Source organism: Dermacentor albipictus, chromosome 7 (genome assembly GCF_038994185.2).
Source record: "Dermacentor albipictus isolate Rhodes 1998 colony chromosome 7, USDA_Dalb.pri_finalv2, whole genome shotgun sequence".
In the NCBI taxonomy this organism is placed as follows: Eukaryota; Metazoa; Arthropoda; class Arachnida; order Ixodida; family Ixodidae; genus Dermacentor; species Dermacentor albipictus.
Window position 1 is genome coordinate 65,344,571 of NC_091827.1, and position 26,152 is coordinate 65,370,722.

Here is a 26,152-nt window from a genome sequence, read left to right on the forward strand (position 1 = left end):
AGGTATAGTGGGTAAGAGGCACAGTATAAGCAGTGGCAAATATACGCGTGCCTATCCAACACTAGGATAATTTCTACACAAGCGCCAGCCAGCCAATTATGTTCACTCATTTTCGTCGGGACCTCACGACGGAGGCGAACAACTTTCAATACCGGCGCCTCTCGGGGATTCACACATGCAAGCCTGTGAACTTCCATATTCTTGAATAGAGCTTCGGCCTTCATTTTCTAGACTGCAGTATACCCTTTTTTTCGCGAAATGAAAAATAATGAAAAATGAGAGGAAAAAAGAAAAGAGAATCATTATTCTAAACAACACGTAACAGTCTGAACTAGCCGATTCCCTTGAAATGAGTAGCGACGAGACATTTATTGGTCGTTTCACTGTATTGCGTTAAATGAGGCTCTTGAGACATTCATTACTGTCACGAAAGCCTAACAAAAACACTGGCAGACCTAAGAATGCTCTAAATGATTTGCTATAACGGCTTCTTTAATACGAAACAGTTTCGGTTTCGTATACTGGGAGGGTGACTGTCGTGACGTCATTATTTCAGAAGGTGGTCACGTGGGGGGCAACACATCCCGACGTTTGGGCACTCGCTTCGTGGCCCGACGTAGCAGCACGAGACCACCGAGCAAATCGGAGCCCAAAACGAAAAACCCTTAAAACAACAAAAAAAACTCGTAGGATAAGCGAACTATCTATGCACAGTTGGCGAAAGCAAATCGGTATGTCGAGACACGACGAGATACTTGAATTTATATGGAGACAACCAAAGCGTACTGAACTACCAGGACAACTCGCGAAAAAAAAAAAAGAGAGAGAGCTGCTAGAACAACAAAACGGCGGATCCAACACACATGAGCGAATCGTTGATATGGGAATCATCTCTCACGTTTACTGAAACGTCTCGACTCCACTTTCCACGCAGCTCAACGCTCCTCGCCCAAAGCCCGCCCCGGACTCATTTTGTTCACTTGTTTCGTCACACTCCTCTGCTTCGGTTGCCGACTTCTTGAAATCTTGCCTCATGGTCGTCCTCATGCACCAGCCCAGTGGCCCGTACGTACCCCTGACACATACCGAGTGGCCCAATTTTTAGCCTACTCGGCAAAACACCAACAGCCGACACTCGCAAAGTGCATGGGAGGAAAAGGCGAAGAGTGTTTCGCCTGCCATAAAGCTGCGACTGAAAGGGCATAGGAAAGAAACCTTGGGTTTCTCTTGTACAGGGTGCCAGCGCTGACGCATATGCGATCATGCTCATCGATCACTGATACAGGTGCACGTAGACAAACTTACGCTCGCAAGGTGCACGCACTGTACGCGCACTGATGATAGTCTCTGGGTCTGCAGCAGAGCGGCATAATGTGGCGCCATCTAGCGTGTTACCGCAGAACGATGGCTGTTGCCTCGGCAATTTCTGATAACACATGCGTGTTATCTTTTGCGGTGATTCGACATGCGACTTACAAGTGGGTTCAGTCACGATAACACAGAACAATGTAAATACGCAGTACAATTCACTAAGGAAAGCAAAATTTTGCGTGGTCACATATCTCGGAGGCATATATGACACAGCGTAGGCTTCAGACAGGAGGCTGCCGTGAACATATAGAACGTGTACGGTCAACGCGTGCACGCCTTTCCTTAATCTATGAGATATGATGTTGGTCTCAGTGCAGTAGCTTCTGCATTCTCGCTGGGACGCGCAATACTTTAGCTAGCAATCACCCTTTGAAACAACCGGTACCATACAAGTTATCCTTACAAACGTCAACGTGCTCAATGCGCGAACATTGCATGAAGCAGCCGGAGCGATGCGCGCGAGAGACTCACCATGACGGGTCATAACAGCCGGCGGATGGCGTCGGGGGCGAAAAGTTGTCATAAACCGACCAAGTCCGCTGCAGCAGCGGACGGGTCAGATCGTCCAACGCCGGCATCGCGTCACTCATGAAAGCACGCCACGCCAGCACACCGTTACAGACTATGGCATCCAACTCACGCGGCGCGCGTCACAAACTGAACCCAGCCAGCCAGCCAGCCAGCCACCAGGGCCCGAGGTTAAACGGGGGCCCGAAATGAGAAAAGCAAAACAGAAAGCCAAGAGCAGACGATAATTTCTGCTTCCCTCTCTCACTCCCTTCTCGCGCTGCAGTCGAAGCTGGCCTCCTCCTCCCCCCCCTTCTTTTTCTTGCGTTTTTACGTCCACCGCCCAGCGTTCCCCTAAGGCCGCACGAGTCCAGGGCCTAAATTGAATTGCAGCTAAAGCAAGAAACAACAGCTAAATAGACAGAGAGAAAAAAAACGAAGTTTCTAAACAGCACTGTAGGGGAGGGTGTGCAGAAGGCGCACGTGTGCGTACGCGCGGTTTGGCCGGCTCGCGAAAGCTCCAGCAGACGACAAAACGAGCGAGCAGGCGACGGCTCCCCCAACGGCCATGGACTCGTGCCCAACGTTCCTTGACTCCTCGTTTGTTAAACTCTGCCAGTTTGTTTCGCCCACTTTCTTTTCTTTACCCATTTCCCTGGTTTGAGGACATACGTTTCTTTATTTTTTTTTCTTGGACGCCCACAAGCCCACTATAGACAACTGTAAAACTGTATGTATATCGATAGCTGCCGGCCCGTTTGTTTCATCATTCTCTTGTGACTCAAAGAATCGCAGTGAGAACCGCATTCCGCAACTATAGAATGCGAGAATGTGCACGAACGATGGTATGCTTACGTACGCGCGTCGTGGAAGATTGCATGAACATACCGCGGGGGCACGGCCAGTATAACATACAGCGACCACAAAATATTACGACACGCCCGTCTGCTCAGTTCACGCGTGGACTTGCTTTTGTCTGTTCGCGAAACATCGAACAGACGACAACGGCCACAGCAGACGGCTCCCCGAAGGGCCGTCGACTGCAGTGCTTTTTTGTTGTTTTTGCTTTGTTCTATTTTGAAACATCGTCTGCTAGCGTTAACTATAGCTGTTTCTCTTAGTTTATTTCGTACTTTTTTTTTTCCTTCGATGTTTCCCAAGTTTGAGGCAACCTAGTTTGAACACTCTTTCGTCCGGTGAGTCGTGTAAAAACTGCAACCATCCATCGTTGCAAGCACCTTTCGTTTTTAATGTTATCCTCAAGAACAGAGAGTGCCTTATAGCCTCACAGCCGCATCTATAAACAACCAGACGCTGCTGTAAACGTTGTATGTGTCCCAAGTGGATTTCACAAACACCAAGAGTTCTTCGAGGACTAAAAGCAATACTTTAACAAAAAAAAAATGGCTGTGGCTTAGGTAAGGTTAAGCCCAGGATGCGAAGCATACTAGCCTTTATTTTAGTTGTTGAACCACTGTTTAGCCTGGTGAACTGCTGTTGCTTGGCTATATTTGGTTCGGCTAGACGAAGAAACAACTCATGCATTACTGCTTCGCCTTCAAGAGTGGAACGCGACAGCGTTCCCGTCGACCCGCCAAGGGGTGTAAGACAATGGGCTACAGGGCAGCGACTACGCGCCCCGCATTGGACGCGGTGAGCGTCGAGCAAAGCAGCGTTCGGCGCGGTAACGAAATGTGCGCCTGAGCAAGAGACGCACGCCTTAGAAACAGCTCGTTTCTAAGGCAACACCGCATTCACTAGAGGCGCTTTTGTACCGCTTTGAAGCATCGTACTCGTGGCTCAGTGGTAGTGTCTCCGTCCCACACTCCGGAGACCCTGGTTCGATTCCCACCCAGCCCGTCTTGCAAGAGTTGAGCCAAAGCCACTTCTCCTCTGTCGTGACGTCACGGTGCCACGTGGTTTCAAGGCGACACCGCCGCGCCTGAGGAGCTGGGTTGAGCTCTCGTAATATGCTTCGCATAATATATATGTATACGTATAATGTCACATCCTAAAATAATGATGTAATGGCCCCGGACCCATAGTAGACAATAACGCGGCTAGAAATTCTTTTAAAAATGAAAACGGCAACCGAAGTAAAACCTCGCCGCAACACCATTACCAGCATTATGGCTGTTCGCCCATGCACTTCACATTTTTACGTTGTTTTATGGCTTAATGTTACGACTTAATTGTCGCTATGGTAACCTCAGAGCTGGAATCCGTGTCAGCCATAGGTGCAAGAAGTCACGTGGGACGTTATATGCATATACAAGGTGCCCCTATTATCATGCACCAAGGTTTAAGAATATGCAAATGCCACGTAGCTGGACAGAACCAAGTTAGTGTTGCTTGCCGAGGCTTGGAGATACTCCGACTATTATTGCATGCATTCCGCCCAATTACATAACCAGATTTAATTAACCAATCAACTTCTCAAATGTAATTAAATGAAAATTGTCAATGATAAAATTGTAGAGCAACAAGATCAACTCCCGATACAGCTTTCCGTTGCTCAACGCGTGCTACATAGAAGTGTTTTTCCGAGCATGAAAGAAGCCCACGAATACACACAAAGTTGTCGCACGCGGCAATTATGTATATTCAGACGATCGCACATCACTCATACATGAACGCTATGCCAGTCGTAGGGAAAAGAGATTAGTGTCAATGAAGCAGTAATGCACTGCCGAAAAGTTCGAAAACTGGGTCAGTTCAGGTGTTTACAGACAGGGTTCTGTCCGGGAGGTTCATTCCGCTGCTTCTTGGCACGGACTCGCACAAAAAAAAAAAAAGGCGGCCCCGCGGTCAAGTACTTCTAAACGCGTGAAAGACCCACCGCGCGGTTTATGACGTCGCGGGCAATGTTGCGCCATCTCGCACGTCAGCAGCCACAAAAACAGAAACGTGAAAAACGAAAAAAAAAATGGCAACGCTAGGAGGCCAGCTTAAACCATTCACAAGCTGCTTCGAGGGCATTCACACACGAGCCATTTGTAACTTTAACAAACCATGCCGCATGTAAACCTAGGTGGCTTGTAAGTGTCGCACGTCGAAAATCACCATGAGCTTGCAGTTTCGGCGACAACACAGATAAGCATATCAGTTCGAAGAGCGACAAGTGCGTGCCTTCAAGGGAGAAATAGGAGTGAAAATCATCCGCTTCGTCGGACGACGAATCGGAGGGATGGCTGCATATGGCCCCCGAGGTTGCGCGCACACGGTCTCGGAGGCCACGTTTAACAACAGAGGAATCATACAAAAACTATTATTGGGAATCCATGTGCTATAGTGCAAGCCAAACGTTGGTTCAGCCAGCGTGGAAATTATGGGTAGAATTTACACGAATCTGCCAAAACTTGTTTCTCACAGCTTCAAACAGCTTTGTGAGATTGCAGAACGATGATATTTAAACGAAATATTGCGTTGTAAATGCCACAATTCGAAAATATTATGCACGTCTGCAGCAACTGATTACCTTTGGGTGCGTTTGGAAAGAAAAAAAAAACACGAATGCTCGGAAATTTAGAAAAAGAAAACGCAGCAACGTCAAAAGAATGTCTTAAGCCACAATCATTAAGACTGGACAAATCTATACCATTCCCATGGTATAGCCGGACGGTCTCAGGGCCACAGTCCCCTCTATGTTGCAGAGTTTTTGTAGACCCCCCTCCTTTTTTTTTTTCTAGGCCCCTCTATGTTGTATGTAGTTTTTGTAGTCAGAATACGCTTGGTGCCGGTTGGAAGCCTGTTGAATGCGTTGTCGGTGTAAGAGTATAGTCGTACGACAGGTTGGGACAGTTCTTCCCGCTTCGTGTTTTAAAACTGTACGCAGTCCATTATGTGCTTAAAACACCGGAAAACGCGCATCAATGCGAAATAGGACCAACTGCATGGAAAATGTAACTCATTCCCGACGGCGGGACACACCGTTCAGATTCAACTGAACCAACGTTGGTTCCACTGAACCAACGTGCCATCACTACGCAGCTATACATGCCTTGTAATTTAATTATGGGGTTTTACGTGCCAAAACCACTTTCTGATTATGAGGCACGCCGTAGTGGAGGACTCCGGAAATTTCGACCACCTGGGGATCTTTAACGTGCACCTAAATCTAACTACACGGGTGTTTTCGCATTTCGCCTCCATCGAAATGCGGCCGCCATGGTAGCCACATGCCTTGTAGGTTATCCGTTTTATCCTGTACAACAGCTGAGAAACGAGCGTTCCAAAACCAAAGAAGGGTTGGCGGCGCAGCGGAGGACTCCGGATAAAATATCCCCTTCAGTCACGAATCGTGTTCGACTGTCGATACATGTGTAGAATTTACATAATTTTGTGCCAAGGTGCTGAAGGCTCCATAGAAAGCAAGCCAAGGCGGGACGAGAATGATTGTGCATTTTATATAGAGCTACCATAATTACATGGCAATTATTGATACATTTATTGTACTGTCAGTAATGATACGCCTCTTCATTAAATATGCTGAATCACCCGCTCGAATTACGTGTACCTGTTAATTATTGGGCACAAGCATTGCAACAAGGGAAAAACATCTTTCTAAATTACTACCGAAACGCCCCACTCCAAACGTCCTGTCAAACACGGTAGTGCCTTCCCCAAAGCGGTCGTCTAAAGCGATAAATTTCCCTCAGAAGTGAAGTGGGTGTACTTTAGGAAAGCAGAATGTTCAATTTACTCAATGCTAAATGTTCGTTGTCTATTCCTTGCAACCACGGCACAGTAATGGCAAATATAAGTCGCGTCCACAAACGTGTACGCCGTGACTAAAAGGGATATTTACCACCTGTCTTTTTTTTTTTTGACCACCCAAAACTCGGAACTACATGCATGTTCTCGCTGCAAATTTACATGAAAGAGTTCACAAGGTGGGCTCCGCCCACGAAACACAACTACATGTTATGCCTCCTGTGCTTCAGCGCTCCAAAACGTATATACTGTATAGTTAACCAAGATACGCCGACATTGAAAGAAGTTCGACTCCACAGTGACGTCACGGAAATGAACGAATCTAACTGGCTGGCGCATCAATGCAAATTCACCGAGTTGGACGGCGCGGTGTATTTGCCAATGCATCCTCAGGTTGTCATCGACTACGGATTATCTTGCATAGCGCCTCCGTCGGAATGCAGCCGCCGCTATGAATGAATGAACGAATGAATGAATGAATCTGTACAAGAAACTGCTCCTCGTCGGCTATGAGTCGAACGCCACAGCAGTGAGTACTTCTCGTGGGACGCCACGGTGTAACCTCGACTGTGCTATATATACAGGACGGGCAGTTTTGGAAAGCGGATGGCCTCGTACTAAGAGAGACAAAATCGTGCCAATAAAAATCACTTATATATTCCGTACCGAACGGTTCTGCGCTGTCATTCCACGCGACTGGTTGCACACATCCCCGCACAATTTAAGGATGGAAGACGGAAAAGAAACAAGAAGCGTTTTTTCTACGTGAACAAAATGAAATAAATAGCAGCTGTACCCGGACATCTCGAAAAGAGTTTCAAGGAAACAACACCCCCCCCCCCTCCCGCCAAGAAGGAAAAAAAGACGCGAACCACGCCATACATACACGTACATGGCGTTAAAGATAGATAAGAAGTACAGAAAAGAAACCAAGCATACCGAATGGTATATCCAAACAGTGTGGAGGGAGAAAAGGGAGCGTCAAACAAAGCAAAATATATGCCCCATCCGTTTTCCGCAAACCCGCACGAGCGCAAATTCGATTCCAAAATGTCGAGGCGAAAAGTCGATACGATTTTGCCGGCTCTATTGACTCGCGAATACCTAAAAAAAAGGAAGAAAAAATAACAGTACCTGTCTGCTCCTTCTATTACACAAAGGCCAAAATAAGCAACAGCAGCAGCTCAAGAAGAAAAAAAAAATGGGCCCGTCTCTGACAACGAGAGCATCGCTATGCACGTGCGAGCCGGTGAGAGAAAGGGTACAACGTTCAAAGCAACGGTCCGCGTAGATCACGGCCGGGTCCCCCTTTGCACATCGGTATTACTGTCCCCGGAGAGAATGTCCGCCAAGTTCGACGAGCAAAAAAGCGAATTAAACTTTAAAAAAGAGGGGGAATAAAAAAAAGGGAGAAAAGAACAGAAATAATGCACCGCTAGAGAATTCGATTAGGGGGCTCTAGCCGGGAAAAACCGGGAGTGTGGGGAAGGTCCGCTACATATGACATCATGTTTCCCCACCCCCTCTCCCGGATCCCTCACTCGCCGACCTCTGGCTTTCAAAACGAAAGAAAGGAAGAAAAGAACAAGAGCGCATAGAGCCCATGCGGGGAGAATGCGTACGTCAGCACGGACGCGAAAATTCGATCTGCCCGCTCCCCCCTCCCCCTTTCACTTTCCCCATGTGTCCCCAAACTCCCTTCTCCGTTTCCCCACAGCGCTCATACTCTGCGTCGACAAATGCGTGCAACGCCGTCGAAGCTACAGCTGTGACGAACCGATCGGGACAGCCAACTTTCATATCGTAAGGTTCACAACTTGACAGTTAAGGGATCGTTACACCTCGTTGACTAATAGGGGATAAACAACGAGTACGTAGACGTATGACATCAGTAAGGAAGAAAAGAAGGGGAACGCAGACGACGCTCGAAGACTAGCGATGCGAAGTCAGTGATGCATCGAGTTTTGAAACAAACAGCACAACCGCAGAGCGTGTAGAGTTTCGTACGATAATTACAAGAGGCAAATGTGGCGCTGCAGTCGTTCACCCACCATGGGGAACGACGGTTAGCCCGTGTATTAGTGCGATTTTTGTGCTCGTGGATTCCGGCGTTCTTGCGGCGCCGTTTACTACGCTTTATCTACTTTCACAGACCTAAATTGCAGAGCAATCTATATTGCTAAATGGAAAATGCGATACGACTCTGCCGACACGCGTAATCGCTGCAACATGTCCACGCGTCCGTGGCGCTATGGTGTTAATATCGGGCTTGTGTGCTAGAGGTCGTGTGCTCGCATCCCGGACGTCGGACAATCTCAATAATGTCTAACCAAGTAATTATAACGCAGCACTTCCTTGAAAAAATGATGAAATTGCAAAGTCACGAAGCCGTTTGAAGCCAGAAAAACGAAGCTTGGGCAAATCGATGCACTTATAACCATCATTCCCGTGCTGGCCGAACCAGCCTGCTCGGAGCTGCCGCAGCCACCAGCGCCGTACTTCCCTCTATAGTTAATTGTACGAAACTGTCATAGGGCACACACAAGGACAGCTTCAACTGTTTGTTTCATACCATGGTCTTTTTGTTTTATTGTTGCACGCGCAGTCCAAGAACGGTTGTAAACGTAGCACCGTTTGCCGAAGCGGAAGAAGCGGTACGAGAGTACGAAACTGCATCGGTAGGTTCCTGAATAAGCACGGCCGAAACGGCGCACACAACCTTCCTTTTCGGAGGCGACCGACCTTCACGCTGCGCGCAATCTGCGATGAGCAGCAGCGTAGGCGTACAACGTGGGCTTCGCAGGAGAGCCGCCTCGGGCGAGTCGGTTGGAATCGTTTTGCGGCCTGCAGGCGCGCTCTTGCTCGGCTCGTTCAAAGGGAAGAACGGGGAAACGAAGCGTAAGCGGTGACGTCACGCCACCGAAAATAAGTGGAGCGAAAGGGGAGGGAAGCGACAAGCGACCGCATACGCGCGTGTCGCTGAGGTGGCGAGCCGTTTCGCCGATGTAGGGAAGCGAAAGGGGGGCGGGGCTCTACGGTATGCCGCGTTTCCCCTTTTAGGGAGCAGCCGCCCCTGCGGGTTTAGTACGCGTACCTGGCGGGAGCACGTCATGGAATTCCCGCGCTCGGCACGCAGGCGCGCCGTGAAAACTGATGTTCTATCTATCTATCTATCTATCTATCTATCTATCTATCTATCTATCTATCTATCTATCTATCTATCTATCTATCTATCTATCTATCTATCTATCTATCTATCTATCTATCTATCTATCTATCTATCTATCTATCCAAATTCAGACAGTTTGTCTGGTTATGCAAGTGAAAAGATGGATGAATGAATGAATGAATGAACTTTATTTCCCTTTTAAGAGAGCGGAGGGGCCGGGGGGGGGGGGAGAGAGATATGTCTAAGTACTCCAGAAACTGTCACTGGAAATCACGGTGGCGACTTGAAGTTATCGTCCATGCACGAGCCAAAAGCGGCATAAGTGTCAGTATACATAATCAGTTCGTAGCTTCTCTCACGCCGTATATCTATCCTTACATCGAGATGGCTAATCTTAGACAAATGTGCGCGCGTGTAAATAACGGAAGTTGCTTCAATGGACATTTTCCCTCTCCCACTTACGAGATTCTCTCCATCGCCCTTCACCCGCCAATTTCATTTACTTAAGTTACGTCCCCCTTTCGCGATAATAATCACATTGTGGAGCTTCCCAATAATAATCACACTGTGGAGCTTCCCAAAGCTTATCGCAGCGCGCACTTTCTTATTCGCAGATTAACAGCCCGTTTTACAACGTATTCAAACGCGCCATCTGTATCTCTAGCTTTCACTCAGCAGAGGCAAATGGCAAATTCTACGGTATCAAATTCCTAGCTGTGGCATTTCGGCCTTGAGCAAGGACGACCTCCCCATTGTCGCGCCGTGTGCCGGCCACGCTATTCGTAAAACGACAAGACATTCGGCCTTTAAAAACAGCATCAGCAAATCGTTCGTTCCAATCGTTTCCCGCGATTGTGCAGTGAAGAGGAAGCTTTAGCTCGGGCCCAACTCCGACGCGGCCTGCTCAAATACATGTAAAACGCAAAAACGTTTTTGTAATGCAACCCGTGGACCGATTTTAATGATTTTTTTTTTGCCTTTGAGAGGGAAAGTCAAATTCTAGCGACTGTTGGAAGCGGAGTTTCGATTTATGTCCTGAATTCTGTTAAAAAGATTTTCAAAAATTCCAAGGTTCGAAAAACAAAGAAGCACGAAGTTTACAAATTAATAGCGCTGCACCAAAAACAGATATCGCCGTTCTGTGAACGCATCTACTAGATCATTGAAAACGGGCAAATTTGATATGTCAATTTATATCTTACGTGAATTTGTTACGCTGCGTACAAGGGTTCTGCAAAGGTTGTATTTCCATATTACAAAATTTTTTTTTAGATTTATGTGTAACATCAATTTTGTGCGCTTTAGATGTACTATCAGATGCATTTCACAGAACTGTCATATCATTTTTAATTGCTGAGTTACAGTCTTAAACTTCATAGTTTCGTTTTCAGGAAATCTGCGATTTTTTCCATTTTTAATAAAAAAAATTGACGACCTAAATCAAGAAGTCGAAACGAACAGTCACTAGATTTTCAGTTTTTAATCTAAATGCAACACACCTTGTCAAATTTGGTGCAGTGGTTACCGAGAAAAACGAATTCTCCGTTTGCATGCTGTTATATATATGGGAGCAACCGAGCTAAAGCTTCCTCTGAAATCTTGCTCTCGGGTGTAGCTTCCCGGTTAGCTCAGTCGACAGACCCGACTGTCCGGTAAGTGGTACTGGTGCCGGTTCCAAACTCCCGACCACCGGGAAGAACTGTTCTTCCAGGTGGTCGGGAGTTTTTTCTTTTTTCGGAAGTTTTTTTTTTTTTCGGAAGAAACTCGTATGGGCTTATTTTGCCCGCGGCTTCGTGGCCGGCCGAATCGAAGAAAATCGAAGACACGGATAATAACCGCCGCGCTCAGCGGCAGAAGGTCGAGTCGCGCAATATGGCGGGTCATGGCCTCAGAGATCGCTTCGCGCGGGGTCTCGGAGGCCATTGTCGCGTAAGGCGATCTAAAAGTATACGACAGACGCCACGGAGGAGCTGTTACGTACACCGTCGTTTCGAGACAGGGAGGCGCTTGGCGTATAGAGCGCAACTGTTGCCGGTACAGATCGTGTCCAGCGGGAGCAGACTTCGCGATGGGCGTGTGACTGACCATACGCGTCTCGCATACGTAACGACGCAACGAGAATACACGAGCCGCTCAGAGCGCGCAATCTGTCCCGATAATTACGTGCAGCGCGGCAGCTGGCGAATAAGCTTCTTCGTGAAGGACGCTCATGAAATTACGAAAGGTAAGCGCTGTGTGTCACTCCGCTAATAAGTCTTTTTTTTTTTTTGGCGTCGTTAATTTATAAACCGACACGCTTCGTTGCAACAATTTTGAAGTCGGTGTAAAAAAACAGAAAAAGATAAAAAAGAAAGTTGGTACACGCACTTTCTTGGCAAAAGCGAAGCCTTTGTCAGAAGCCAGCTGTACGACTTCCAGTGCCTCGCTGCCTATTGTAAATTGCTGTTCTCTTCCGAGACTGTTAAACATTACTTTAGTTTCCTGCAGATTAATTTTTAGACAAACTCTTCTGCTTTGCCTCTCGAGGTCAGTGAGCATGCATTGCAGTTGGTCCCCTGGGTTACTAAGCAAGGCAATATCGTCAGCGAATCGCAAGTTACTAAGGTGTACTGCACGCAAATGATCTTTTTCCAAGGCTCGAATTTGCGGAGAGATTTTTACGTTATCCGCCCGGCTGCTGATAATGAGCGGTCGTTTCATCACGACTATCTCCTGCATTTGATTACGTGCGATATATATATATATATATATATATATATATATATATATATATATATATATATATATATATATATATATATATACATGGCGCTCTTTGGCCACACTTGGCCCTTGCGCCAATAAACACTACATATCGTCATCATATATATATACACACACACCACCCACGCGCCTTGCGGCTGCTGCGCCTCGCAAGGAATGGCGGTTTGAACCTGCAAGACGCGCGCCTGCGCACGTCCACTTGGCTCACTATTTCGCCTTGGTAGACATTTTGTATTTTCGTCAGCCAGCTAGCGCACCGATATTCGTCTGGAGCTTTAGAATAGCGTTCGCCGCCACGTTAAACGCAAGTACATCTGCAGGATGTTCCAGTGTGCGTGCCTTCAAGATCTTTAGTTTAACGTACGGGAACGCAAACGCAAGGAAGACGTTAGAAGACGCGGCACCATCTGGTGCCTTGTGCAAAACGTACCCAAGCCAAGACAATCCATTAGCAATCATCCTGTTGCTGCAATGCGGACGCGTCTGGTTAGGCTTACGGGCGCCAGAATCGCAGAACGATCTCAGAAACTCGACGCGTTATGCACTCATGACTAACGTTTCAAGTGAGCTTAAAGAAAACGAAAGCTCGTTTGAATAGTTATAACTGGCGATCAACGCGAGCGAGAGCGTGTAGCTACCATCACGAGAACTCGAGCTGAAGCGGGAGCCATATGGCTGCCGCCACGTTGGACAACGCTATTTCTTAGCGTGCGTAAATCATTACATATTTGTGGCCGCGCCGCAATTCGACGCGTATACGGTCTGTCGCGTACCATCTGCGCATGCGCGAGGCGGGCGCGAGCTTTCGAGCTCCAGCACGCGTAAGTGTAGTTTGGCCTTAACGGTATAAAGATGCCGGCACGAGGCAGCGGCTCGCTTCTTTGTTGCTATAGCGCGAATGTGCTCAATACTATATCGACAAATAATAAAAAAACTACTAGCCCTGTGTCACTGTAGCGTTATAACAATACATAGCAAATACAGTTATTTGCAATGCATATAACCTGCATACGTTACCGGGGCCGACCGATATTGAAAGAAGAAAACAATGAAAATGACGGTAGTAAAACACACCTTGCGTTGATGCGTGTCACGTTAATACGAAGGCAACGCCGCAGCCGGGGCGGCTGCGCCGCAACACACGGATCGGGGATGACGCAGCAAGTTTGCGTCTCATTGCCAAGCGAAATAGAGCACGCGCACTACCTCCCCGGTTGCAGCCCTTTTTCTTTTCAACTTCAACCGCTGCGTAAAAGGCCGGCGGCTCTTCTAACGCCCGGGCAAGCCAGGAAGGCATGCATGCATGCATGCATGCATGCATGCATGCAAGCCAGCCAGGGGGGCCATAAACGTCGATCACGCCCTAGAAGCTCGCGACCGAACTCGATCGTCGGGCTATAAAATGGGCAACCCCCACCTCCGGTCGGCCGCACGGGCCACCCCGCGAGCCTGCAGCCAAGCCCTCGGTCGAGAGCTAAGCCTACGCGCACGACAGATATATAATGGACGAGGGGGGGGGGGGGGGAAGTGGCGGCAATTGAAGCGACACACAAGGATGGGTGGGTGGGTGGACGCGTGGGCGAGTCTGCGCCGGCGCACCCCGTGCGCGTCATGCGTGCGAAACGCCGTAAATCTGCCAAAGCAGACGACACCGCCGCGCACTGGCAAAAGCAGACGACACTTTTACGGCGGTGGCGCGCGCGGCGCGGCGCGTTTATACGTGAAAACGCGAGAGCGAATTACAGGAATGGAACGGTTGACTGAGTTCGCGCATGGGGGGCGCTCCGGGCGAGCGGGTTATGGCACGGAACGGCGAAAAGCTTAAAACAGCCCAGGTGGAGCTTTGGACACTGTATACATCAGCATTTAGGCGCTTTCTAGCAGACGCTTTCTAACAGATTTCAAGCAGACAACCAAACAGGCCGACGACTAGCAGCAAACAAATTGAAATGAGGTTTGCATAATACGAGACCTCTGGGCTATCGGCGTACGCAGAAACATTTGCTGCATAGTACAGAGTTCCGGCACGGTAAACAATTACTTCAGGTACTTCATTTTTTTTAACCACTTAGCAGGCTTCTGCCGGAGGAATACTCGGAACAGCGACTCGGAATGACTATTAAATGGCCTCTCATTTCGCAGTTGCTGAAATTTCGATTTCATTTTTTCATTCTTTTTTGCTCTTTATCATAGGCTTGGACGCGCCGTCAGTCAGTCAGTGCAATGAATGATAAGAATGTACACTAAGCTCTCGTTATAACGAAATCGCTTTACTATAGAATTTTCTTTTTCTGGTCCCGGTCGCAGTATATGCGTTTCTGCTAACTGGCCAGGCACCATCACGCTCGGTACAGCATATACTGATTGTTCGCTTTCCTTTGTGTAAACCTGGAGAAGCAGATAGCACGTATACAGAGGCCACTCCGCCACATGACAGCGTCTTCTTGAAACTTGCTGCACCACTTAACCGGGCGTTAACTTGAGCGAGCTGCAACCTCACATTAAACTCGCTATTACGTCCTGTCCGTAACGCGCGTTTGCAAGGTTAATATACCCACCCCCTCTCTAATGCCTTTTAGGCCCTGAGGGTAACCAAATAAATAAATAAATAAATAAATAAATAAATAAATAAATAAATAAATAAATAAATAAATAAATAAATAAATAACGCTAAATCAGACAAGGATGACGTGCATACCTTTCTTACATAATGATCGTCTGATGTGGCAGCTGTTTTTTCAAGCAGTATAGTTAACATGTATCGCGCGACTATAAAGCGACATACGAAGCAGCTGTTGAAGAACGTCACCGGGATTTCGCTGCTGTAATGTTGCCGTGCAGGCTCACCCACTATACAAGCGCGAGTGGCTTTAAATACATGCGCGACCCCACCACAGAGCTGTTCCGAGTGCGCGTTCCGAGTTGCATACAGTGGCTCTCTTAGAGCCCCCACCCCTCTTTCGCTTATAACGAAATACCGCATATAACGAAAGTTCACTTCCAGTCCCAATGACTTCCCTCTTAGCAAGACAGACAGACAGACAAGAAACTTTAATTGGTCCTAAGGGACTACGTTGTCGTAGTCGCGGGCCGCACCCGCGCCGGGGACGGAAGACCGTGATCTTCGGCCCCGTCGCAGGCCCTTTGGACAGCCCGAAGCTGGACTTGAAGGTCGTCGCTCTTGACGGCTTCATCCCAGTCTTCATGCCTGTTGAAAGGCGAGTGGCGCAACGTAGGACATTGCCACAGCATGTGGTTCAAAGTGGACCGTTCGTCGCCGCAGTCTTATTCGCACGTGCGCTGCGTGTGCGCGGAAGAACGGATGACCACACAACCCGAAGGAGACTCGTCGTGAGCAACGTCGATGCAAACGAAGTCACGGCATATAAGGTCCGGCACCACGCCACACGCATGCGCCAATGCAAATCCGCCATTCCCTTCCTTCCAAACTACGTATAGCTGATCAAAGCGCCGCGACCACCCGCTTCGCGGCGCCAGCGGGGAAGAACCGTGAGAAGCGCACGTCCGGTGACGTAATCGAATGCACCTCTCCCTCGATGACCACACCGAGTAGACAGAGCACTCAACGGTGTGCATGCAGGGGGGGGGGGGGGGGGTGCTCCAACAGAGCAGCGCCGTGCCAACGCACGCGAGCCGAGCGTTAATCACCGCCCAGACTCTGTCCGCTAGAGCGGCCAGTAGCCGAAATCGAAACCCTCGCGAGCTGCAGCGCGAAATCTCGATCGGGGGGAGAGGTGGGGGGGGGGGGATGCCAGGTCGTAAATACGCGGCACTTGGAAGGCGCGCGACAGCAAATATGGCGACTATATATAAGGGAGGGCGCGAGGCGGACGATGACAGCGCTGGGATAACGAACGGCGAGTCAATAAGGACGCCGTCGAGGCGTTACAGTGACGTCAGAAGCCGTGCACCGGTAACGAGGCACGCGCTATACATAACGAGGCGAGGCGTCTAGCTCCGCTATTGGCGGCTGCAGAGTGAATTACGGATCGAATATGCGATACCACGTATAGGCTTGCCTCTCGTAAGTAAACTCCTGCAACGACTCCAGCGTATAAGCAACCCCACTTTCTCGAGTTGAATTCACTCGGACGCTATGAAAACACGCAACAGCGCACGTTCGCGGTGATATAGTATAACGGCTGAGACATTCGGCAGGCTCCTGCAAGGCGATGAACACACACATACCAAAGATGCCCGCACGTGAGTGCCCCTGAACACGTAACAACAAGCTTTCTTTTTAAAGTCCATTTTCCTACTTCTCGCATCGTTACACGTGGCGCAGCTTTCAATTAGTCGGCAGCACCAGTCAAAAAAAAAAAAGAAGAAAAGAACGAAACAACGCTACACGAAAACTTCCCGAAACAGACCCCAAAGTTTCGCATTTCTTCTTGCCACAAAAAAAAAAAAGAACGGGACATGGCTATACAAAAACTTCTCGAAACAGACACCAAAGTTTCGTTTCCTCTTTGCCGACTGACCACTGCTGCCCTAGCGAAGTCTCCGCCACAGCGGAAGGCAGCATACCTAGACGACTTGTACAAACGTTGTCTCACATTCCAGAATACTCATACGGACGCTAAGAAGTAAAAAAGAAAAAGAAAAGGAGAGAAGAAAGAAAGAAAAAAAAAAGAAAGAACACGGAATTAAGGAAGGCTGGCCTGGATCCGCAAAATGGGCGGAGGGTTCGGAGTACGGGGGGGAAGGGCGTACATATATATATACGTTAAGCGAAGAACCATGATTAATTGCTCGCCGCACATCCCACACTCTACGGCGACCCGCAGCGGGCTTGGCATCGTCGTCAGAGACTCAGTTTCCTATTTCAGGATTCAGCGGCGACGAGGCGGGTGTATAACCACGCGCGGGTGCGGGAGATTTAATCATGGCTCGCGCGTGGTATACGAAGAAAGAAACCAAGCGTAAGGCACTGCGGAAGATAAATGACTCGCGCTTAAAAACACGCGCACACTACACACACAAACGGCAACACCTGCGTACTCTTTTTTTATGTGTATATTGGCATAACACTTGGAAGGAACGGGATCATACAAAACTGCTCCCCAGATCGTAATCCCAAACGGAAAGCCACCGCTTCCCTTAGGAGGGGGGCAGCGAATATTAAGAAGAGCCCGCCGTCCCTTAATCCTCGATGATCCATCACGATTGCCCGGTGTTAATAAAGAAAAAAAAAAGTTTGCGCGCTTCGATGTTTCTAAACGTTAGTTCTGCAACGACCACGTCTTGCTAATTCTGTCACTGGCTGATCTTTAACCGCGCGATGTCGATGTTTGTTTCACGTGTCACGCCACAATTCCGAACTTGAATCAATATGCCCTTTCTGGATACAATGGCTGCTAAATATTAAAACTATATTAAATTATATTAAAGCTACAGGGCCTAACTACATACATCTTTTTTTTTTCATTGGCGGCTACAGCACAATCGCTTGAAGTAAACAGGTTTACATATAACTTTAAGCTGCGAATAGGGCACTTCTCGCATCACACAAGGCGTGCACACTTTGAATCAACGCATCTCGTCCTGATCTCTTTTCCCTGGAATTACAGTACCGGATACAGTGAGATTCCTTTCCCACACCACCACTACTACTACTGCTATGCACCAACAAACGCACACACACACGCTTTGCAATAGAGGGAACTGGCCGCTGTGCGACCGTGTAGAAACACCTTGGGTCCCGTGGGTGTGCGCCCATTCTATGGCCAATCAATCCTACAGAATGGGTGTGACACACACAAGGGGTACGAGGACTTGAATGTGTTTACAAACACCTGCGCGTGCACCTGCGTCCACTTCTCTGCGCGTGCGCTCCCTCGTCAGCAGCCTTCCCTCGACAGGCATCACACGACTTCGCGCTTGTGACGCAGAGAGAGAGAGAGAGAGAGGTAGAGAGAGAGAGGTAGAGAGGTAGAGAGAGAGAGGTAGAGAGAGAGAGGTAGAGAGAGAGAGGTAGAGAGAGAGAGAGGTAGAGGTAGAGAGAGAGAGAGAGGTAGAGAGAGAGAGAGGTAGAGGTAGAGAGAGAGAGAGAGAGAGGTAGAGAGAGAGAGAGAGAGGTAGATAGATAGATAGATAGATAGAGAGAGAGAGAGAGGTAGATAGATAGATAGATAGATAGATAGATAGATAGAGGTAGATAGATAGATAGATAGATAGATAGATAGATAGATAGATAGATAGATAGATAGAGGTAGATAGATAGATAGATAGATAGATAGATAGAGGTAGATAGAGGTAGATAGAGGTAGATAGAGGTAGATAGAGGTAGATAGAGGTAGATAGATAGAGAGAGGTAGATAGATAGATAGATAGATAGATAGATAGATAGATAGATAGAGGTAGATAGATAGATAGATAGATAGATAGATAGATAGATAGATAGGTAGATAGATAGATAGATAGATAGATAGATAGATAGATAGATAGATAGATAGAGGTAGATAGATAGATAGATAGAGGTAGATAGATAGATAGATAGAGGTAGATAGATAGATAGATAGAGGTAGATAGATAGATAGATAGATAGATAGATAGATAGATAGATAGATAGATAGATAGCTAGATAGCTAGATAGCTAGATAGATAGCTAGATAGATAGATAGATAGATAGATAGATAGATAGATAGATAGATAGATAGATAGAGATAGATAGATAGATAGATAGATAGATAGAGATAGATAGATAGATAGATAGATAGATAGATAGATAGATAGATAGAGATAGATAGATAGATAGATAGAGATAGATAGATAGAGATAGATAGATAGAGATAGATAGAGAGATAGAGATAGATAGATAGATAGATAGATAGATAAGAAAGGCAGAGAGGCTAACCACAGGCAGCTGTGGTCGACGCAGACAGCTAACGCGGCTTGATCAATCGACGAGGCTGTGGCTGGTGTAATCCGCTACTGCAGCCATTGCTCGCCAAGTCAAGCAAGCTTCGCGTCAATTAGATTCCAACATCGCGGTGGATCGCCGTGGAGGAAGGCAATAGAATCCTGGACCTCGCGCGAAGCAGAACAACGCAGCTACACAGCCACCACGGCGGATATCGGGAAAGAAACGTATGCATGCGTAAACGAAAGCTGCACCATGAAAGGGAATGAAAAAGAAAGAAATAAAACTGACCGCCCAAAACGTCATAGAAAAAAAAGATTAGTTTGCACCCTTACGCGAGACTTACTTCCTTTGTTTTGTTTTCCATGACGAAAACGAATTAAGTAACACAAAAAAGATCAGGAGTGAAGGGGCGCTCCGCGGACAGCTGTCTGCAATTGAAACTGACAGCTGGCGCAGAGGAAAAAGAAAAAAAAATGAAGAAAAGTTCGTGAAAGAACGATTGAAGACACCATAATTAGAGTCACCGTAATTAGGGGTACCTATATATCCCTCCTGACAGACAGTCCCTTTTTATTCCCCCCATCGTTTCAATCTCGCGCTTTTTCTTTTGTTGTTGTTGCCATCGTGACAACTGACAAGCTGTAGCCTCCGTTTCCCTGCACGGTGACACTGTTTCAAGCTATTTATTTTATACGTTGCCTTTTCATAACCCCTCCCCCCCACTTTCTCTGTCGATCTGCTTCTCTCCACTTTGCCACCATTAAGAGGTACAAAAGATCAATGACCCGAGATGGGGCAAACCCGGCACTGAACGTCCACTCGATAGGGGAGCAGCGAAAGAAGACTGTTTAACACGGTGCTCTTATTGAGTACAAGTACCCACGCGAAATAAAGTACCCGCGCGTGAATTTAACGCGTGTGTGCGCGTAATTCGTGGACAACAAAGATCTAAAAATATATATATATATATATATATATATATATATATATATATTTGAATAAATTACGGGCTTTCTACGCGGCCAAAACCACGGCCTCATCACGAGGCACGCCATGTAACGGGAGACTCCCGATTAATTTCGACCACCCGGGGTTCCTTAGCGTCCACCCAGTGCTGGGTACACGAGCGTTCTTGCACTACGCCTCAGTCAAAATGCGGACGGGATTCGATCCCGCGACCTCGCACTTAGCAGCGCCCAACGCCTCAGCCCCGAATACAAATATTCTCTGGCACACGTCTTGTCACTTGGTACTGATGCCGCGATTCTGAACTAACATTTCAAAGGCGAACTCGTAAATCGCATGTAAAGAGAAAAAAAAATAGAGAGAAACTATATTTGGTGCTCGCGGTTGCTTAGGTTACAAAAAAAAAAAAAAGGAAGACACGAACAAGAAGAGACGAGACAAGTACTGTAACGTCCTCTTCTCCTCCCGTGTCCGTTATTTGCGCACCCTCATGAAGAAACGTAAACAAACACGTCCAGTTTTCCCATACGATTCTCCTCGTGAAGAAAGAAGACTGAAATCCGTGACAACGAAACGTAGCCAAACGAGGGCAAAATAGATTCATAGAACTGAATGAGAGCAGCATTCCGGGCAAGTTGGTAATCCATTTCTTAAATGATATTGCGCGACAAGAAAAAAAAAACGACACGGACGTGAGAGAAGACGACACACCAAGCGCTTGGTGTGTCGTCTTCTCTCACGTCCGTGTCGTTTTTTTCTTTTTATGCGAAGCATACTAGCCGCACAACCACGCTCTTCCTTGCTGCGCCGCGCGCGGCCGCGTAGCTACATAGCCGGGTCTCAGCTCGTGCGCTCGCCTGCATGAGTTGTTACTTCGTCTAGCCGAACCAAATATCCCCTATGAAAATGGCCATTGCCTTTATGTTTCCTTTATGTTTCCTTCTTGTGTCCTATGTGACCTTTATGTTTCCTTGTCCTTTGTGTGACCTCCAGGATGTGAACTTTGTGTGTACTACGTGTTTACTCATCCTAACGTATACCTCGAGGAAGTTACCTTTATTATGCCTCTAGGATGTGTCCTTTATGTTTACGGCAGGATGTTAACTGGATGTGCACTATGTGTTACCTGAGTGTACACTTGAGTGCACATGTAGGTAACATAGAGTGCACATAACAACTGTCTTTACATATAATATAGGCAGATCTATCTGTACTGTGTGACAGGCATTGATACACTCAGCAGAGTCATTGTAAGTACTAAATCTTGACTTATGCTTTCATTTGGTCCAAGAAAACAACCCTTATTATAATTCTTGTAGGATGTGTCCTTTGTGTTTACGGCAGGATGTTACCTAGGTGTGCACTTCAGTACACACGTAGGTAACATAGAACATATAGTGGGCGAGTTGGTTACGATTCATCGTACCTTTAGCAACAGCGCAAAAGCAACGCGGAAACAAGGAACACTCCGAAGAAACAGCGCCGTCTTGTTGTGTTTCTTCCTTTTGTCCGTGTCGCTTTCGCGCTGACCACAAGTACGAGTAACTGCTGTGTCGATATTAGCACGCGTAGAAGCAGGGCAGCGCGGATCCCGTAAATGCTTGCTTGGGCGTACAACTGAACAATTTATAATTGTGAGTTGGCTAAGTATGAAAGTTGTGTGCGGAGTATGGCCGTATTTGACTACGCGAGCATGCAAGCAGTACGCCTGTTTCACTTTGGCCGAAGTTCCGCTGCCGCTGCAAGCCAGCTATCGCCACATTTTGTCGCCTTCATTCCTTACGCTACGAGCAAATATGGTGCCACCTATGCAAGATAAAGCCTGACATTCTCAAAAACACGCCACTGGGCACCATAAGAAGCGTGTATATGTGTGGCAATTCCGAATTTCTGATCGGTAGGCGTCACAGCTCTCGCGGCTGCCCGCACACCGTGCGCCATCCCAAGCGACGGAACAGCACATGATGCGCGCTGATTGGCTCGTGTCCGCCGACAAACCACAGGACAAGCGTTCGCGCATAGTTCGTCTAAAACCTCTGCATATACTTTAAAAAAACAAGGCAGCGCACCAAGACACTTTAAAATCAATAATTTGTGTTTAAATACCAGCCTTCCTTCCAGCAACGACGTTTTAAATCTCGAAGGCCGTGCTTTTCCAAAATGCACGCCCTAAAGAAAAATGTAGATCTCGGAGGCTAAATTCACGTTTTAACCGCAGTGCGGCGCTGCCGCAGTGTAACGGTTGACGGTGAGCTGGGTCACGTTGTTTTGCTGTGAGCGGTGAGAGTGTTCGTTACACAGTAATTTAATCATATTTTCGAAGTGCCTAAACAAACTGTGATCCGTACCGTGTGCATTAACCATCAGGAAACATCTGGACTCGTGTAACGCCATTAGGTCGCCTTATGTTTCGTGTGATACGCCAGTGTCTTGTGTACTATAGCGCCCGTCCGAGCGGCCTTTGTTCTCGCCTGTCCGCGTTCGCTCGTGGAATACCTGATACTGTGGCTTCGAATTATGGTGCGTGAAAGAATTTGTTGACAGTTGTGCTTTCGTGCGCTGGTGTTCATCGGCGATTCAACAGTGTTCGCGCTGGAAAGAGTGTCGTCGCGTGGTGCCTGCGAGACGAAGAAGCCGTTTGCTGACCACATTGAAGGTAAGCAGATCTGACGCTTGCGCGCATTCTCGCAGCTTTTGGTTCATGTAGTAAGCTTTGTGGAACGACAACAGAACACTTTCTGAGCGTACGTTGATCATGTTGCTGTGAACATTTAGCAAAGCGTTTCACGAGGGGAGTTTCCGTGAAATGTATCATTTCTTACCGCTTACTTGCTTTATGGAGTGATGTGCTACCACCGCCGATTGTTGGGACTTGATGGGCAAATATTTACGTAAACGCCGAAAGTTACTGTTTTCTCGGTAGTTCCCCGGCAAGAAATTCTTCCGTAGATATGAATTTCCGCAAGTTACGTTTGTAATGCATGTCGATGTGTCACGGGCATCGCGAGTTGGCACGCGACTGCGATGGTTGACACTTGAACAGGTATTAGCTTGTGTGAAGATTACTTTATTGATAGTGTTCAGATTGAAGTGCAGCTTCGCGAGAACTTGTCTGAATTGTTTGTGTTCTTCGACGTGCTCGTGTATTTGTCTTCTATATTGTAGGGCAAATGTAGACCGACATTACAACAGCGAAATTTCTTTTTAATCGAGGCATCTCAATCAGACGCTCGTTTTCATTAATATTTTCATCCGAAGAACGAGATGTGAGTTCCTGCGATTGTTAAAGACAGTGGTTTGTAGCACTGCCTAATAAGGGATGCGATTTTCTTGCGATGCTTTGCGCTCGATGTTTGCCACTCTTATAACCCACCTTTCACGGCTGGCTGTTATAGTTAATAACGATAGCGGAATGTCGGTCAGATCTATGAGCAAAGGAGTAGCATCGGAAAAGGGATCGCTACAAAATCGCGGTCTAGGTTTTAGACCCTTCGTAATCGATTGTTCATTTGATTTACTAGATCTTTAATTTTTGGTGATAATTTCCCATGTAGTCTGATGTTTGCGGCTGGTTTTATTCCCGCCTGAATTTTACCATATAACAGTGTAACCACTTGAGATATAACTACGAGACATCTGTACAAGCAGGCATACAAAGATTTGTTGGCCAGTTGCCTACTCCTATAGGTCATGTACTACTTAGCAGCTGCTGCAGAAATGTTTAAAAAAATTTGTGAGCAATTTAATACCTGAGTGGACTGGCAGCTCAGTCTCTTTCAAACAATTAGTTAAAAGCTTCTGTGTTGCCCTGATGTTTTTATGATCTGTTTTTGACTTCTCCACGTTTCTTCGCTGTGTGCATACAGGCCAGGCTGTTCTTGCTTAAATGAATATTTTTGAATAAGTGAAAAAGATTGGCTTTTGTTTTGTTTTTCAGGTGCCTTGTGAGCTCTCACCCAAGCAACACATTCCAGAGGTCTGCTGTGAGCAGACGTGGCAAACTGAAGTAACATTCAGATAGTCCAATAAACTGTTCGTAGTTTCAGACAAACTTTTGCAAAGTATAGTCAAAACTTTCTTTTAAAAGTGCAAGCACTGATCCAACCTGATCTTTCCATCCAAACATTACATATTATATTAGTCACAAAGACATAACTAGAACAGCAGCACTGCAGTGAGGAACGTACAGTGGTTCTCCAAGTGTTATACTGAAATAATCTTTGAAGGCTAATTAGTTTGCAATTTTAGAACAAATTGTCATGAATTTCTGTGCCATAGCAGAGTTTCAATCCATGCGCTGCATCATGTAGGGAACAGTAACCTTACAATGAAAACCAATGCAAAACTTTTTAACTCAGGAAAAATTTATAAATATAAAATGTGTACACGGAACTCTTCATCTATGCATGTCTACGTAAAATACAGGATTTAGTCACTGCGGCCACATAAAGGATGCATAAAGGTAGGACACACGAAGGAAACATAAAAGCAGTGGCCAAATTTCAACATGGAGGAAACATAAAGTACGGTAACATAAGGGATACATAAAGGGAGGACACACGAAGGAAACATAAAAGCAGTGGCCAAATTTCAACATGGAGGAAACATAAAGGATATTTCCTCATGTGAACTGCGGGAAACATACAGTAAACATAAAGGACATAACCATTTTCATAAGGGATAGCCAAGCAACAGCAGTTCACCAGGCTAAACAGTGGTTCAACAACTACAATAAAGGCTAGTATGCTTCGCATCCTGGGCTTCACCTTAGCTAAGCCACAGCCATTTTTTTTTTGTCGGGCAATATCATTTAAATTCATAGAACACTCAGTTTTAATTGGTGCTGCCGGAGATGTTTCTCCTGCCACGTCAACTAGCGTGTTGCTTATACGGATGACAAAGACGGTGCGCGGATGAGACGACCCCACTCATATGCAGATCGCGCGCGCAGAGCATGCACAACTTAGTCGCCTCCTATAACGAATGCAAAAAAAAAAAAAGATTACGAGTAGCGGGAGAGGAGACCACGAGGCAACGAGTTCTGAAAACGCGAACGAGCGCTTCCGGAATAAAAGCGCTCCCGCGAAAACCACGAGCGTGATGGTAAGAACGGCCGCCGTAACGCTAGCTTCGCCTCGTGGCAACAACGCCGAGGGGCAAAGCAGGATTAGCGCCAAAAATATCGAAAGACTCGCCGACAACGCTCCCGTCAGCTCTTGAACGGCTCCAGCGATTCTGGAAGGTGAACGTCATCCGCGCCTCACCTGGCTCCTAGCGAATATCTGACGAATCGTTTCCGGCTTTATTTTTTTTTTTTTCGGCTACAGATAGAGGCGTCATCCTGTTGCGAGTGTTGATTCAAGCAACGCAAGCACAAGCTTAATAGATATTGGACGACTATGAGCGTCTTCCCATCAAGAAAGAGCCTCGCTGTCAACGTCCCACTGAAGATCTCGAAAAGTCTTCATCATTCGAAGAAAGACGTCAGTTCAGAGGTCTACTGTGTATTACAGGTCGTTATTATTATTGTATTGCTTAGTATCTTTAAATCCGCAAGGCCCGCAACCATACCGCACCCCTGCCTTTGGTAACGCTGAAGGGAGCTTTTGTTATAATAATAATAACAAAAGCTCCCTTATTATTATTATTATTATTATTATTATTATATAAATCATCCATAAGCTATATCTTTCAAGCACGACGATTTTATTTCATTTTAATCCGGAAGCCTGTGACATTTATGCCCCACAGGGCTGGGCATGAAACTTGATATTCTT

The 26,152-nt window shown here is 46.9% G+C and overlaps 1 protein-coding gene and 1 long non-coding RNA gene across 7 annotated transcripts in view; one reads left to right on the plus strand and one right to left on the minus strand.

Annotated features, from left to right (window-relative positions):
- Positions 1-26,152, minus strand: part of ena (ENAH actin regulator enabled) — a 131,070-nt gene that overhangs the window by 54,477 nt on the left and 50,441 nt on the right. For 2 of the 6 annotated variants that reach the window (XM_065455890.1, XM_065455889.1), the window contains exon 1: positions 1,843-1,981. The exons of 1 other annotated variant lie outside the window; for it this stretch is intronic. In XM_065455890.1, the coding sequence (XP_065311962.1) occupies positions 1,843-1,961 (119 nt within the window). In that variant the 5' untranslated portion in view covers positions 1,962-1,981. Of the gene's footprint in view, positions 1-1,842; positions 1,986-26,152 lie in introns of those variants that run through there. 3 more of the 6 variants (XM_065455885.2, XM_065455882.1, XM_065455887.1) reach the window with 3 other exon arrangements.
- Positions 22,595-24,426, plus strand: LOC135921559 (uncharacterized). The gene is made up of 2 exons (XR_010570563.2): positions 22,595-23,031; positions 24,313-24,426. It is a non-coding gene; the product is annotated as an uncharacterized lncRNA (long non-coding RNA).